Source organism: Podarcis muralis, chromosome 7, assembly GCF_964188315.1.
Source record: "Podarcis muralis chromosome 7, rPodMur119.hap1.1, whole genome shotgun sequence".
NCBI lineage: Eukaryota > Metazoa > Chordata > Lepidosauria > Squamata > Lacertidae > Podarcis > Podarcis muralis.
Genome location: NC_135661.1, coordinates 45989257 through 46005881, shown reverse-complemented (window position 1 = coordinate 46005881; position 16625 = coordinate 45989257). Strand labels below are relative to the sequence as shown.

The following is a 16625-nucleotide window of genomic DNA, read 5'->3' as shown; positions in this document are numbered from 1 at the left end:
TGTTCATGACCGAGCTATAGAGTATATATAGATTTATTTTTGACTGCTAGCTCTCTGGAAATTAGAAAGTAACTCACATGTCTGCCACATGCATCTGCTGCATTATATAATACAGGATATATATACTACATGCTGACTTTTTATTTGCATGGTACAGGATCTGTGTTGACATATATGAATATATCATTTCACACAGTGAAAGAAAAAAATTTAAATGTGTCATTTTCCCTGAAACATAACAAAGCTTTCAGAAACTCCTGCAGTTCAGTTTCATTGACTTGCTGTTACTTAGCAAAGAAACTCAAATAGTTTCAAGCTCAAAGCTTTCGAAACAATCCCAACATGCAAATAACAAAAACAAACAAACAAAATACATAGAACAAACACTCAAACTGATCATAATTTACATATGCCGTTTCTACCACTGCCAACAAATTTGGTGCTCCGGTTAGTGATACAGACTGTATTATGGATGCTCTCTATCACAAATACAAACTTCAAGATCAGTTTTCTCCCAGCCTAATGTTTTATGAACAACTTAAAGTCCTTCAGAAAGTAAAATCCAGGGGTTCTCAACTATTAGCTTAGGCACACCAAAATGGAGAATAATAATAGAAATACGTTTTGGGTTCAAATTGGCCATTTCCTTGAACATAAACCTGTGAATTAGGTCAACATGCAGAGATTTTGGGGTTGTATGGACATATGTTATTAACAACATAGTGAACTGATGAAAACTGAATGCAACGAATACAACACTATTCTCAATCTCATGCTCAAATAAGTAGAAGACTTGTGTAATCTGTACATTCACTGAAACAGATTTTTCTGTCTGCAAAATATGTAATCATACAAAGGAAACAAGGAATCAAGTTTGCATTATTGAAGGCTACTATGCCTTTGAGCCTTACTGTTCTGGCTTGAGAACAGGGCAAATCAATTTGATCCCCAAGCAAGCAAATAAGAAGAGAAAGTTCTGTCTACAGCATATAAATGCAACTCCTTAACAATGTATACAAGCATCTCACCTTCCTCCTTCCAGGCATGCTTAAATTGCTTATTCAAACCCACAGAATGTTGGCTTCAAGTTTTACCCAGACTATGTCCTGACACTATGGCACTTAAGGACTTAAGGAAAGTAACAGTTCTGATGTCTACCAGAAAACTTCAACCTGTTGTACATAGCATGAATGGAGCTGGACTGGAATTGTGCAACCTCACATTAGGGGGTTGAGGACTATTGCTCAAATACTAATTCCCCATGGAAATTTAATACTTCGGGGGCTTATTCAGAAAGATGATACTTAAAAATTCTTCTAAACCAGTTCAGTTAATTAAAAAGAGATGAGGTATTCTGAATTATGTCTCAGTGCAGGCTTTACTATGAAATCTTGTAGACAACACACACACACACACACACACACCACACAGATGAAAGAAATTCAGTTGAAATAAGAGCAGCTTTGAGACAGCAATTTCTTTAGTAAAATAGTTCCAGGATAGAAGAGTCTGCAGGACAATCTAGGAGAAGATTCAAAATCAATCTAAACTGCAAATATCCTTTATCTCATTCATAACTGATTTAATGAAAACTGCAGTTTTCTGTATCATTTCAGGTCATCATGCTCCATCATTCAAGAAGTCTTATTAGCTGCCCCAGTCAAAAGGAAAGCAGTGTCTAAAGAGTTATGGATGGAAAGAGTTATTTTATTTTATTTTATTAGTTCAGTGGGCAAACTTTGGTCAGATACCTAGGCAATGCCTCCAAAACCCCAAATTACAAAATAATTCCCTAAGTGCCAGTTTCTTCAAGTGTTGGCAGACTCTGAGCCTTTCTATCCAGCGGCTTCATGTGTTTATTTTACTTGGGCAGGCAGAGTGTTGGCTATTGAAACAAGACTGGGCTTTCTGAGGTGATACAAAACAAAAGGAAAGGAAACTTTTCTGGACAATGCAGAAACTGAACTCACTGTGCTAAGTTCAGAAAGACCAACATGATTATTTGGTCTCGTTCCAATGTCTACCAAGAAGGACAGGCAGGAAAGTTTATACAGGAATGAAAAAACAAAACCACAAATATCCAGGATACTGCTTGTTGATCTGTTATACAAAAGCTCTGTGGAGTATTCTATCAAATGTAACCATCTACTGCATATGGTTACACTAATTTTTAAAAAGTTACCTTGCTAAGGAAGATTAGCTCAGATAGACTTCATGTAAAACGTATGCTACGTTACCTCACAGTGACTGAAGGTGCAAGCATTAGTGAAGATTAAATATATTATGATATGTTATCTGCACATTTTTAATGGCTAAAGTCAAGAAATTGAACTATTAAAAGCCAATTATAAATTCCAATTTATTGGTAACGTGATTTTGGTAGTAACAAGGGAACATTTTTCCACTTATGAAGGGAATGCCCTCTGGCATCCATATTCTGGCCAGATGTTTTTGGAGAGAGAGAGAGAGAATGCCCTATTCAAGCCTCCCCACAACTTGCCATTTTGAACTAATGGAATGACCAAACAGCAATTTTCTGATCTAAGGAATGTGGATGCTGGCTGCAGCAATAACTTCTTTGGCCCAGAAATGAAAGATGCTACACGACTTAAAACTTCTCGTTGTGGTACAAGAATTTGCAGACTCTGGCTATTGCAGAGAAAATAACATTTCTAGGCTGTTCGGTAGGGTTTCATTTCTTATATGTCAAATTCATAAAAGCTTAACATATAGCACGGGTTTTGGAGGAAAGTGTAAGTAAACCAACTGGCTGAAAATAAAGGCAGATGATATAGTTGTCTGCCTCATTCTGGTGTCCAGGAATAAGATTCTTGTGGGGCTTGTTACGAATAGGCTGCATGTGCTTGCAGGTTTTCCAGTTCATAAAAGAAATAAAGAATCTTCCTGTTCCATTAGAATAGAAGGGTAGAATACAGTCCATCCACAGCATTTGACAGACTTCCAGTGCTGGCCTATGCAGGAAGGCCTACAACAATACAGAGGCAAGTTGCCAGCAATATAGAAACAAGAACAAAAATGTTCCTTTACAAATCTTAGATCTCTCTTTCTTGTATGTGGTGAAAGCTACTAATGGGCAGAACTTCTTATCCCCAACCTGCTCTCCTGTTTCCCTAAAGCAAATGCTGGAATTCCGCTGAATTAGAGAAAAAATAATAAAGGGTTATCCTGAGTGCAGGACAGCTGTCTCCCACTCTTGAATAGCCCAGCCTGTCTCCAGAGACAAGAGGTTTCTTAGCCAGTATTAACCTCTTCGTTGGTTATTTTAGATACTGACCACTGGCCAAGGGACATGTTAGATCACTTAAATGCCAGATACTGCATTTAAGGGCAGAAATATACAAAATCTCTAAGCAGCTGACAGTTCTGAACAAAAATATATAAATGGGTTTTTTTCTCTTGACACCGGCAAAGGGGGAAAAAAATTTTTTTCCAGTCTTAGTTCCACATACGAGGAAGGATGCTAGGAATCTAAAAACAAACCACTTCTTTCATTAGCCCATATAATTCTAACATCTACAACCAATGAAAAGAAAGTGTTCACTATAACAAAATAAGTCTGCACATTGCTTTGATGTTAGCTCCTAGGGTATTTATATAATACAATACATTTCACCTTGGCACATTTGGTCATTTAAAAAATGCAGAGCTGCTGAAGGTCAATGGCCAAAACTTTCCATTACAATATGGAACAGGGAACTAAGCTGATTGTGCAGGTCACAGAATATCATTTAGAAACTCTGAATAGATACAGCAATTTTCTTATATGCATGGCAATTATAGGTCTTGTGTTTATGTTAGACATAAGCCAAGAGTCAAGCACATTTAACCAAAGCCAGAACATAATGGCACGGCATAACAAGCTTTCATTGAAATTATCGTTCCATGCTCCCATATACAAAGCTGGTTGAAGTTCTATAGAGGAAGAACAGAAAATAAAGGACTAAATGGAACAGACTGCAACAAAAGGATAAGTAAGTATATTTTATTGAAAGATTCTGAAGATGTCCACAATGACTTTTGCTTCCAGACCTTCATTTGAAACACAACATCTCTCTCGTTGAGCTATTTCAGCAACCTAGGCATCTGAAATCACTAGTGGTTAGAGCTACCTTAGGATTCTCTTAGATATGGATACCAAAAAAAAATTTAACATGGAGTTAAATAAAAAATGTATTGCAAGGGGTGATTATCTAGCTTGGCTCATGACAAAGAACAGTCCTCTGTTCACTTCCCTTATTCCTGATTTCACATATTTCTATTCTATGTGACTGGACCAACTTCTTTGCCACATAATGTACTTTCCTTGAAATCCTCACTCAAAATCAGTAATTGCTTTCCAATGCTAAGTCAAATTTATAACATTTAGCCAAACCATTTGTTGTCAGAATCTTAGTGATTGAAACTAGATATCACCCTGTGCACTATTTCAAACAGGATCCAGTCAAGCCAATCATATGGGAATGGGAAAGGGCAATTATAATAACTAAAATACATAACTTGATTCTTTTCAATACATTTAAGCAAGCAGTATGAGTGACTATAAACTCATCTGAAACATGTGTTCAGATGCCCATCACATTCCTTTACGCTACTTGCACACATCCTTGCAGAGTTGATCTATTTGTTTTATTTAACAAAGGGGAAATTTCCACTATCATTTTCCATACTCTCATAGCAAAACTATCAGAGACAGGAGTATGACTTATCCACTCTTTCTCTGGACGCATTTTTTTCAGTTTTCTTCCTAGCATGCCATACTACAGTCCTTTACAAGCTTCACCTTCCATGTGTTGCATTTTGAATAATATTTCAGATGGCATGCAATTCCTCAGTTAGGATGTAAATGGGATCACTGCTGCCAAATGTACAACATTTCTCTCTTTATTCTGCTGCTGCCAGAAAGTTGTGAATACTCATCATGTACAGTAAGACAAAGGAGGCAGAACTTCAAAATACAGTGTTCCTTAATCCAAACAGGAACAGAGATTAAGGATCACTGACTGGCCTAGTGATCTAATTTACTGTGGCCAGCAGCTGAGACAGACTCATGACGCCACATGGTTTTTCCCCTTTCAAAGGTTTTCAGCATGTACACACAATTCAGGATACATACTAGAAGGTGGAGTACACACTCCTTGGCCTACCAGAATCCAAGAGATCAAGGAACCAGTATTCCAACCTGCCAGTCTCTCATGCATACCCACAGAAAGGGTGGGAGGACAAGTGAAGTAAAATAATAAGCTACTGAATGTATCCGTTGAAAGAATTGCTCTGGCTGCATATTAGCTATCGGGCCAAATTCAATGTACCGGTTTTGGTGTACAAGGCTCTATACAGCTTGGGGCAAAGATACATGAAACATAATACCAGTCCTTATATGCTCAATTGATCACTGTGCTCTGCAGATGAGGGCTTCCTGCAGATTCCATCTATACAATGTAGGAATTGGGACTTTGGTGTTGTGTCACCCACCCTTTGGAATTCCCTCTCGTTGAATATGAGACAGGTGATATCTCTGTTGTCTTACTGGCACCTATTGAAGACCTTCTCTCAGCATGCCTTTTAAATTGAGATCTTTCCCAGTCAATTATGTATATTGTATATTGTTTTAAATGTGTTATAATTGTTTTAGCATTTGTTGTTTGCCACCCTAGGCTCATTTGGAAGAAAGAAGGGATATAAAGGTAGGGTCAAGAGGAACCTAACCAAAAGTTCAAGAAACTGCAAAGGACCAACAAAACCCATTGAGATATCAGAAGAGAGTAAGGTGACTTTTTGGATTTGCCTTATAGGGATTCTAATGAATTCTAAATAGACTGTGTGCAACAATTATGTGAAATTTATGCCAAAACAAAAACAGTGAAATCTGTGGCCCCTATCAGTTGCTTTCCACATTCTGGCTCTGCTCCTGTGTCTGACATGCAAGCATGTAGCAGGGGAAACTTTTCCTACTACTTATCTCCTTATCGGGGGGGGGGGGGATATCCCCAGCCAAATGCCTGTCTTCAAAAGAGTACAAGAGCAGGACTTGTGAAAACAGTGGCAACCCTATTCCTAAAAGAATGTGAGAAAGAAGATAAATGCATAAAGCACACACTTCCAACTTCCAAACTCAGAAAAGCAGGTTAATCCCAAAATATGACTGTTTTTAGAAGAGGGATTGATGGCCCACAGATTTACAGATTGACTCTACCTTGTAGTATGCACTCAGTTCATATTTAATTTTTTAACCATTTGTAAATATAAAGTACAGTATTAAACAAAATCTGCAGACTATACTTTCCTCGGTTGTGAACAATAAAGACTAGCATTGAAGGAAAGTCTGCATTATGCAGGGGAGGGGGATGATTTTACACACAATTTCAGCTTTATATACTTTATCATCCAATATTTCATAATCCTTATTGCACCAGTGGGGTTCACTTTGAATATAAAGCAGCACATGAACTCTACTTGCTGCAAATAACATTTACCAACGGTTTCAAGTTTCTGTACAAGGCAAGCAGTGCTTGAAGTCTAAACTTCAAATGTTTATTCAGCTATTTTTATAAAGTGAAGGTTTGGATGAAAACTTACTGTAATGTTCCAGTTGATCTGTGGTATTCTTGCATGGAGATTTAGACTGAACATAAGCAACAAAACTCCAGTAACTACCGATGCACTACAGCTGACAAATTCAAAGAAATAAAGGCCTTCACAAGGGGAGCATACCATGATGGTTTCTATGCAGATGAAGGAAATCAATGCCAAAACCTACAGGGAGAAAAAGTGGTAAAATATAAATAGTTCTGTAACATTCTGAAGACGGCCACAAATTATCCTGAAATGTTCATTGGGAATTTGATACTCAAGAATGTGCAATGAAACTTCAGTAAGATTCACAGTTTAAAAGAAGAAATCAACACAAGATGCTTGTCTCACTCATATACCAAAGCACATTTTAGTACTAAAATAGCAATCCTGTGCACACTTACTTGAAAGTCCTACAGAACTCAGTGGGTCTTGCTTTCAAGTAAACATGCATATGATAAGGCCCAGTTTAGTGATCCTGTGGCCATCCATATGTTGTGGGGACTCCACCATCAGTCCCAATCAACTAGGCCAATGACCAGACATGATAGTAGTTGGAGTTTACCATCATCATCTGGAGGGCCACAGGTTCCCCATCCCTAGCTTAGGCTGTAAATCTATCAAAGTAGTATTGGTACTGGTCCATTTCTCCTACTATAAAGAATATGCTTTTCATTCTGGCTTTTAAAGGCATTTGGGGGTTCAGAATAGTTAGCAACTAAACTTTACTGAGTAGTACTATGAAGGCCTATTTCAATTCAGCAAAACTATACACAAACAAGACTAGGAAGAACCTAAAGAATTCAGGTATATATTTGGGAGGCTAAAATGAGATGCAAGGAGATAAGAGCTAAATAATGCACTGTGTCTCTTATTCTCATTTTCTTATTCTTAAAAGGGGGCAGAGGTATAACAATCTCTCCCCTGGTTGATATGAATATGAAAGTGATCTTACCCGACTTTACCCAAGAGAAGTTGAATGTAATTGAAAGAGATAACAAATAATACTATAACTAGTATTGCACTGAGGTCAGTAGTCAAAATGTTACAGACGTTAATTTAGATTTCACTCCTTTCCCCGTTCCCAATTCCAAATTGGTATCACTATAATCAACACAAATCAGATCTCTCAATTGCTCTCTCACACAACTTTCTAACGCTCCTCAGAGCTATAGAAGTAAGATTTGTTTTGAGTTCCACCAGATCACATCAAATGAAGGGGTCCTTAATTTCAACATGTGTGACAATTGTTTAATTGTTTAATTGTTTACTGGGATGGCCCAGAGGCAACGAGTGGCAGTAGCAGTGTAAAAGGATACATCTTGCCAACAAGGTGTGGTTGCTAAACCTCAGGAACTCACTCAAGGGGCAGTTAGCAGGAAACAGGGATGTATTCTATGCTTGGTCCTTCTTCTACTTTCTAGGCCACGAGGTGTTTTTCGACCCAGACTTGGCCAGCATGGCCCATGGTCAGAGATGGTGGGAGCTGTAGTCTAGTAGTATCTAGGAGACCACTGGTTCCCTATCCCTGCTCTAGGCCTTTGCTTCTAAAAGATTCCATGACTTGGTGTTTCAGAGTGTACTTGAACCAACAGTACTAGTGGTTCGGGCCCAGGATATCTAAATGAGGGATGTGTCCTCTGTTAAGTCCACTAGCAGTAGGCCTGAAAATGTCCCCCTCTCCCTCATTCCCATTTAATCAGAATTTGGCTCAGTGAGGTCATCTGCTCTTTTCATATTTTGCTGCCATGTTGCAGAGCAACAGAGTGACTAGAATCAGAGATATAGTAAGGAAAGGTGTGGGATTCTGACAACATAAGATCCTCAAATATCTTCTTTGCATACCAGTGGGAAAAGATGGGGGTTTCTATTGGACCGACAAAGGTTGCTCTAAATGTGCACACCTGGATTTCCAGCATTAACTTTCCTCACTTGCATTTCTCACATGTTCATGTCTCCTGACACCTGAAAATCAATGTTCCTTTTCAATCAATACAGTTCATGAGTTCAGTTGCAAATCTTTGAGTAATGTACATGCAGGTCCTGTTATCCGAAATTTCAGTTATCTGAATGCAAATAATTATACCCAAACCTCACTACACTGCTTCAGATACCTGAACAGCCACTTCCTTGCTTATTCTTGTTTTGCTGGTCGGCGGCAGCCATTTCAATAGAAAACCATGGAGGGAGGGAGGGAGGTTGGCCACATCACAGATTAGAAATGTTCCCATAGAAAATAATGGAAACCATCAGTTCACAAATTATTTTCTGGAAATGCATTGTGTTCAGCTAGTCGGATCTGCTTGCATGAGTAAACAACATGCTCTTTACTGGAGTTTGGACTTGGAGTTTGGGAGTGTCCCAGCATGCTATAAGACAGATGAAAACATCTCTGTCATTGCCCCCTATTTCCCAGTAGCAATCTCACTTTTCTGTCACCTGATAAATCATTGCCCTGGTTTTGTCTGTATTTTTGCCTTTTTACAGAATTACAGGGCTGGAAGGGACAACAGAGGTCTTCTAGCCCAACCAATGCAGGAAGTCCATTGCTATAGGCAGTCATCCAGCACTGCTTAAGCATCTCAAATGAAGCAAATTCTCCCACCTTCCATTTGTTCTACTGTGAAGGTTCTTGTTACCACTCCGTAATTTCCGTAATTTTTGGCTGAAATTCCCTTTTCTGGTTATTTGAACCTGTAGGTTTGGGTCCTACTCCATCCTTCAATCTCATTCCATCAGGCTGCCTTAGTGGGGGTGGGGGTGGGGAGGCCAGTGCTTATTTCACCAGCTTTGCCAAAAGACCAGCTCCATCAGGCACCTCCTATCCCTGAACTTTTTCTTGCCAGTTGGTCATTATACTACTATTTAAGGAACGATTTCTGAGTTTGCTTACTTCTTCTTCCCTTGTGCGTAGTGGTTTTAGATTGCAAGCTTGTGGGCAGGGACTGCTTTGTTTTAATAGATTGTAAGTAAGCCACTCTGAGAGCCTTTTTGGCTAATGAGTGGAGCACAAATGCTGTAAATAAATAAGCAAGCGATCCCAGGACTTTCTCCTACATAAGTGATATGCCAAATACAAGATTGTTGAAGAGTATTCCATCTTAATCTACACCACTAAATTCTACCCGAAAGAAACCAGACCCAGGGCAGAGCACCTGCACACATTAAAGGAGAGAGAGGGAAGATAATGCAGAATTATTTCTTTCAAGATAGCAATCTTATTCTGACCATAGTAGAAATGATCACCAGACCTTGCAGTTCAGGTTCACATGAACATAGTAAAGCTGAGAAATTTGCATCATGTTATTGCCAATATATGCTCCTGAAACATGGATGTAGTATAAGTTGCAAAACACCGCCCCTGCATTTCTCCAAATCCCTTCATAGTACTGCAGCCAAAATAGTTTGCCCTAATATTTTGTCATACTGCAAAACAATGTTGCAGAACAAGTTTCTGCATTTAAAATGATAATGTAATCTTATTATTTAAAAAAGGGAAATCAACTAATGAAAGCTTCAATCCTATGCACACTCATTCAGTTCAATAGGTTTTTTCCCAGTAAACATGAAAAGGAACAGACTGGAAATGAATTGTTGCTGCACAAGATCTTCTTGGCAAATTGTCTATACTAATTATGACTGTCAGCATTTAAGAAAAATGAAGAGAATGCATTGCAATATGTATTCAACCTCAACAGAAGACTTCATAAGGAAGAAAATTGCTACCACTACATTTTCTCTATTAAATATCAAATTTGCTGTGTTTTATTTTTTGATAAATCAAGCAACATAAGCACTAAAAATAGTTCCCTCAAGATTTTTAAAAGAAAGAAAATAGCTTTCCTGTTTATCTGAAGAGGCCCACAAAAAGACTTATTGTGTGGTTCAATCACATAATTACTTATGATTTCACAAAAACCACTGAATAGTGAACATTTTTCCTGCTTAAGAATACCCACAATATTTTTGTAAGAATATTACACTACTAGGATTTATTACTTAAACCAGTGGTACAGTAGAAGTAGTCATATACAGCATAGATATAGGTAAAATGCTTTTACACCTCCTCAAAATACACCCAAAGACATTTTTTAAAACCCCACACATTCAAATTTAGATTTATTGCTTTCATTTAACTTGGCCAATTCAATAGTCTAAATCTAAGTAGGCCTCATTCCTTGTAAAGCGGGTGCATTTCTCACATCTAACACAGCTGGCATAAATACAAATATTTCAGTAATATGGCTTCAGTGCATCCCTGCCTCTCCAAGAGGAAACTATCTTTCATCACAGCAAAAATATGATTAATTTTCCACCTGGCATCACTAGGGCTGGATTTGCACATGTCCATAGGTGCACTTTTTTATTCTACCCGTGGAGTCCTCTGTCAGGTACACAGGAATGAAAGAAAATGAGTCAATCCAATTAGTTCCTGTAATACATCAACAGATTCCACACCCCTGACAAAAAGCACCTACATGTGTTATGGAGAATTCCTTTTTACAACAAAAAACATGGCACAGTCCCGCTTACTGTGATGGCCTGGGATTCCGATTCAGAGAGTGAACCGGAGGAATCCCAGCCGGCACAGGAGTCCCCGCCTCCAGGGCCGGCTGAACTGGGGCAAGGCCTTGATTCTGAGGAGCCTGCACCTGTGCCAGATCCTCAGGAGCAGGCACCAGGTGAATCCATTCTGGCTCCAGAGGTGGTTGAGGACTCAGTGCCTACAGGTGAGTCTCCCCCTGGGCCCAGTAACCCTTCAGCCTCTCCTGAACTGCAGAGGCTTAGGGCAGAGAGGCGAAGGGAACTGGTTTCTCCCAGGAGGAGTGCTCGCCTTAAGGCCAGGAGAGGCGGGGCTCCTGGGGGCCAGGACCGCCCCTGGCCTTAGAGTAGATAAAGGCCAGTCAGCCCGGTCCCAGGTTGCGAGAGCAACGTCGTTGTTGAGTACCTGTGCTTACCCGGACCCAGACCTGATCTTCCAGTGTTCCTGTTCCCCGCCCGGCTTCCTGCTTCTGACCTTCCAGCGTTCCTGTTCCCCGCCCGGCTTCCTGCTTCTGATCTTCGAGTGTTCCTGTCCCCGCCCGGCTTCCTGCTTCGGACCTCGCCTCGCACCTTGTGAACTATTTCCAGGCTAGTGACTCAGGACTGAACTTTGACTACGATAACAGTAACCTTCCCCCCGGGACCAGCACACTTACTTTCAGTGGAAGCCTCACAACTGTTTTGTGATGCAATTGCAACATGTGAAATTGTACCAGCCAAAGAAAAAATGTTAAATATCTTTAGTGAGGCAAGCAAGACAAAGCCCAAAACGTTCCAGAGGGCTGCCTGCCATATCAAACACTGTCATGCATGGCTGCTGTTTGATAGTGGGGAAGCAGGAACTAAATTAGTTACATGGGCATTGTTGTTGCTTTATTCTGACGAATATGCTTCTTCACTCTTGTGACTTTTAAGTTAAGATTTCTTAATAGTTCAATCATAAGTTGTCATACTTGATCTACCATCCTTTGAAAAAAGTATACAACTAGTGCAAATATTAACCAACTGTTGCTTAGCAGCTGTTTTGCCAGTTTGGCCATTCAGCTTGTGATGAAGTCTGATGTTGCCCTGTGGTAAATAAGTCGGCATCCTCTTGGGGGAAATTTTCCTTTCAACTACACCAAAATTAGCAACCATTTAAAAGTATTGTTGTCATATTGCTGATGAAGAGATTAAATATATAATTATGTAAGAATATCACCTCTTAGAAAATTATATTTAAAATAGGATTGCATTTGTAAAGTGCTATTATTAAATTTTTATATACATTTATATGCATTTATTGTTTCTAATTAACCGTACACTGTGGAATCAGAGGCATAAGTATGCAGAGAAATACTGTTCACATGTTCTTGGATATTATAATAGTCCATGTCACCAGTGCCATTGCCCAATCTGATGGTGATGATGATTCTGTTATTTGCATTTGAAACATAAACATGTGTTCTTCATTATAAAGTTTGTCCAAAGCATAAGGTATGCTGATGAATGCTGTTAACTACATGTAAAATCTAAGTATGAATTTTTATTTTCAACACAACTCCTCCCCCACACTTTGAACAGAAACCTCTGAAACAACTTTCACCGAGGATAAAGTGAGGTAACTCATAACTCCTTGTAAGCCATTTTTGTTGGATCTGTGGTAGGCTCTGCATTAGCAGTGAAGTTATATTTTGCTGTGGCTCTATAAGCTTATGAATGTAAGCACAAGACATCTCCTTTCTCCCCCTTAGCCACTTTTGATACAACAGGTTTTCTTCTAAAGTCCCCCCCCCCCCGCCCTTAACGAATGATATTTTAAGTAGAGAAGGCTTTCAATGTTCCAGTTTGTATGTACAGCAATGGAGGCAACAGAGCTGAAACATTAATTCACACTTTTTCTTAGCTTTAAAACCCACTGATGTAATGATGAAGAACAATTTATTGCCGCATGCACAAGCTTTGGATTCATGTGTTTCTTCCTCCAGTATGGCTATGAGGAGATCAGAAGCTTTCAATTTCAGCGTTATGCCCAGGACTGAACATACTGTAGTTATACCCAACTGTGGTTTGTCTGAAGCTGACTTTAACTAACTATAGTTAAAACTAACCACATTTTGTCTAGATTTGGATGTAAAGCTTAACTGATTATTCTAAAATGGAAAAGAGACCTTTCAAACTATTCCTCCCGGTCACTGGAGGGGGAGTAAAGGTAAAGGGACCCCTGACCATTGGATACAGTCGTGATCGACTCTGGGGTTGCGGCGTACAGCTTCCGGGTCATGTGGCTAGCATGACTAAACCACTTCTGGCGAACCAGAGCAGTGCACGGAAACGCCATTTACCTTCCTGCTAGAGCGGTACCTATTTTTCTACTTGCACTTTGAGGTGCTTTCGAACTGCTAGGTTGGCAGGAGCAGGGACCGAGTATTGTGAGCTCACCCCGGGATTCGAACCACCGACCTTCTGATTGGCAAGTCCTAGTCCAAAGTTCACTGTGGCTAGTTCCTTTAATGATAAGCCATAGTTTATTGTTACATCAGAATGAAGTCACACAGACTGAAGAAGAAACTCAGCTATGTCCTTAGATTAAGAACTCTAACTTTATACAGGAGTCTTATTTTAAGATTTTTCTTAAGTAAATAACAAGTATTCAAATTACATTGCCAGAGAAGGAAAAGTATTTTAATGAGAAAATAATCAGGAGCACAGTGTGACCTGAAAGGACCCCATTATACAAGAATTTTAACAGCTCAGATAAAAGTATTCACAATCCTAAGAATCCAGAGTTGTAATCTGATGGCCCCCTCAGTGCCATGCCTTAAAAGGCAAAATGGTCTAGACATACCAGAAAAACAGAATCTTACAAGAAAAGCAAAAAAGATAAAAAATACTGGCCACAATACTAAGAGCACTCTCAGTTATACAAAAAATGCTGAGTAGTTTCAAGCTTGCCCTGCCATTTCCTGTGCCAGCCCCAAACTCTGTTAAAAGCACCATGCGAAATAAATTAATAATAATAATTTGGCCAAAAGGTAAAACAGAAATTATCAGGCTTACTAGAGGTTTTGGTTTCTCCTGTTAAACCGTGTGGAAAGGCACAAATATCAAGTGGATATCATGTTTCAATTACAATTTTTGTATCTAATACAAAGTCAAACATTGCTTTCTAATTATAGGTATAGATGTGGATCAGGGCCAGGAAGTCCCTAAAACAGAGGAGCCATTTCTAAAACTCAGTACTGTCTTTGCATATTTAATGACTGCACCAGCACTTTGAATGAAATACAGTGCACGAAACTTCAACAATCAGTTTTTGCACTCATTAAATACTGAGCTTAAGTAAATACCAGAATTACTGTTTTAAATAAATTTAATTTGAAAGAATAACTGATCAAGATGCGACTCCATACATGCTCCAGGAACAGTTGTTTACAAATAAGTTAACTAGAAACAACAAGTCTAAAAATAAAACAAAAATGTTTTTTGGACACAGTGTGTTATCTCTTAAGAGATAAACACCTGCAAACACACACAAAAAACAACAACTGATGGTCCAGATTCCAAATGATTTAGCCTCAAGATGAACTGAGATACATCTCTGAGGTCCTTCTGGGTTTCGATCGTTCGGGAGCCAAAACGTTCGAGAACTAGGCTGTTTGAAAACTAAGGTATGACTGTAGTTGCACCCAGTAGTTTTGGAATGCCCTCCCAGCAGATGTCAAAGAGTTAAACAACTATGTATGGTAACTTTCTGTAGACATCTGAAGGCAGCCCTGTTTTGGGAAGCTTTTATGCTTTCCCCTCCTGTATTTTTGTTGGAAGCCACCCAGAATGGCTTGGGCAACCCAATCAGATGGGTGTGGTATAATAAGTAAATCATTATCAGTTATGGGGCTTTGTTGTTGTTGTTGTTGTTTAGTCGTTTAGTCGTGTCCGACTCTTCGTGACCCCATGGACCAGAGCACGCCAGGCACCTCTGTCCTCCACTACTTCCCGCAGTTTGGTCAAACTCATGCTGGTAACCTCGAAAACACTATCCAACCATCTCGTCCTCTGTCGCCCCCTTCTCCTTGTGCCCTCCATCTTTCCCAGCATCAGTGTCTTCTCCAGGGAGTCTTCTCTTCTCATGAGGTGGCCAAAGTACTGGAGCCTCAGCTTCACGATCTGTCCTTCCAGTGAGCACTCAGGGCTGATTTCCTTAAGAATGGATGCGTTTGATCTTCTTGCAGTCCATGGGACTCTCAAGAGTCTTCTCCAGCACCATAATTCAAAAGCATCAATTCTTCGGCGATCAGCCTTCTTGATGGTCCAGCTCTCACTTCCATACATCACTACTGGGAAAACCATGGCTTTAACTATACGGACCTTTGTTGGCAAGGTGACGTCTCTACTTCTCAAGATGCTGTCTAGGCCTGTCATTGCCCTTCTCCCAAGAAGGAGGCGTCTTTTAATTTCGTGGCTGCTGTCACCATCTGCAGTGATCATGGAGCCCAAGAAAGTAAAATCTCTCACTGCCTCCATTTCTTCCCCTTCTATTTGCCAGGAGGTGATGGGACCAGTGGCCATGATCTTCGTTTTTTTGATGTTGAGCTTCAGACCATATTTTGCGCTCTCCTCTTTCACCCTCATTAAAAGGTTCTTTAATTCCTCCTCACTTTCTGCCATCAAGGTTGTGTCATCTGCATATCTGAGGTTGTTGATATTTCTTCCGGCAATCTTAATTCCAGCTTGGGATTCATCCAGCCCAGCCTTTCGCATGATGTATTCTGCATATAAATTAAATAAGCAGGGAGACAAAATACAGCCTTGTCGTACTCCTTTCCCAATTTTGAACCAATCAGTTGTTCCATATCCAGTTCTAACTGTAGCTTCTTGTCCCACATAGAGATTTCTCAGGAGACAGATGAGGTGATCAGGCACTCCCATTTCTTTAAGAACTTGCCATAGTTTGCTGTGGTCGACACAGTCAAAGGCTTTACTTTCAGTTAAATGTGCCTGATAAGAGTGTCAACATTATAGCCTGATCCTTTGCATTCTTCTTTGGGAGTAAGTTTCCATGTGTTCAACCATGAATGGGACTTAACGCTTAAGTAAGTATGCACAGGATTCCAACTTTAATATTTCAATGCAATATTTTAGAATGAAAAGTAGTTTGATTTAGTTGCTTTTTAAAACAAATTGTAAAATGGCAAGTCTTTGCAGACTAAAAGAAACACTTATTGCTTTTGAACTACAACTATATGTTACTTCAGCATAGCAGAATCTGAGGAGTTTCTTCAAACTTAATAATCCAAAAATGGGGCAACAAAAAACAGCTTCCGCCTATATTAGGTTATGTGGGTGACGACTCTTTCCCTGTTCATTTTGATTTTAGAAAAGTTTATATTAGCGGGAGTCAGGTATACAGAGAAGTGAATTAAAGTGGCAGAGAAGGTGATAAAAGGGAGAAAGTGCACAAAATAAGAGAAAAACTAACAACTAAAAGTGCTCAAAAGTTTGACCAACAATAC

The 16625-nt window shown here is 39.5% G+C and overlaps 1 protein-coding gene across 1 annotated transcript in view; it reads right to left on the bottom strand.

Moving 5' to 3' along the window:
• CMTM4 (CKLF like MARVEL transmembrane domain containing 4) overlaps positions 1 to 16625 on the bottom strand; it is a 36814-nt gene that overhangs the window by 10469 nt on the left and 9720 nt on the right. The window contains exon 2 of the mRNA XM_028739687.2: positions 6598 to 6774. Within this exon, the coding sequence (XP_028595520.1) occupies positions 6598 to 6774 (177 nt within the window). The remainder of the gene's footprint in view (positions 1 to 6597; positions 6775 to 16625) is intronic.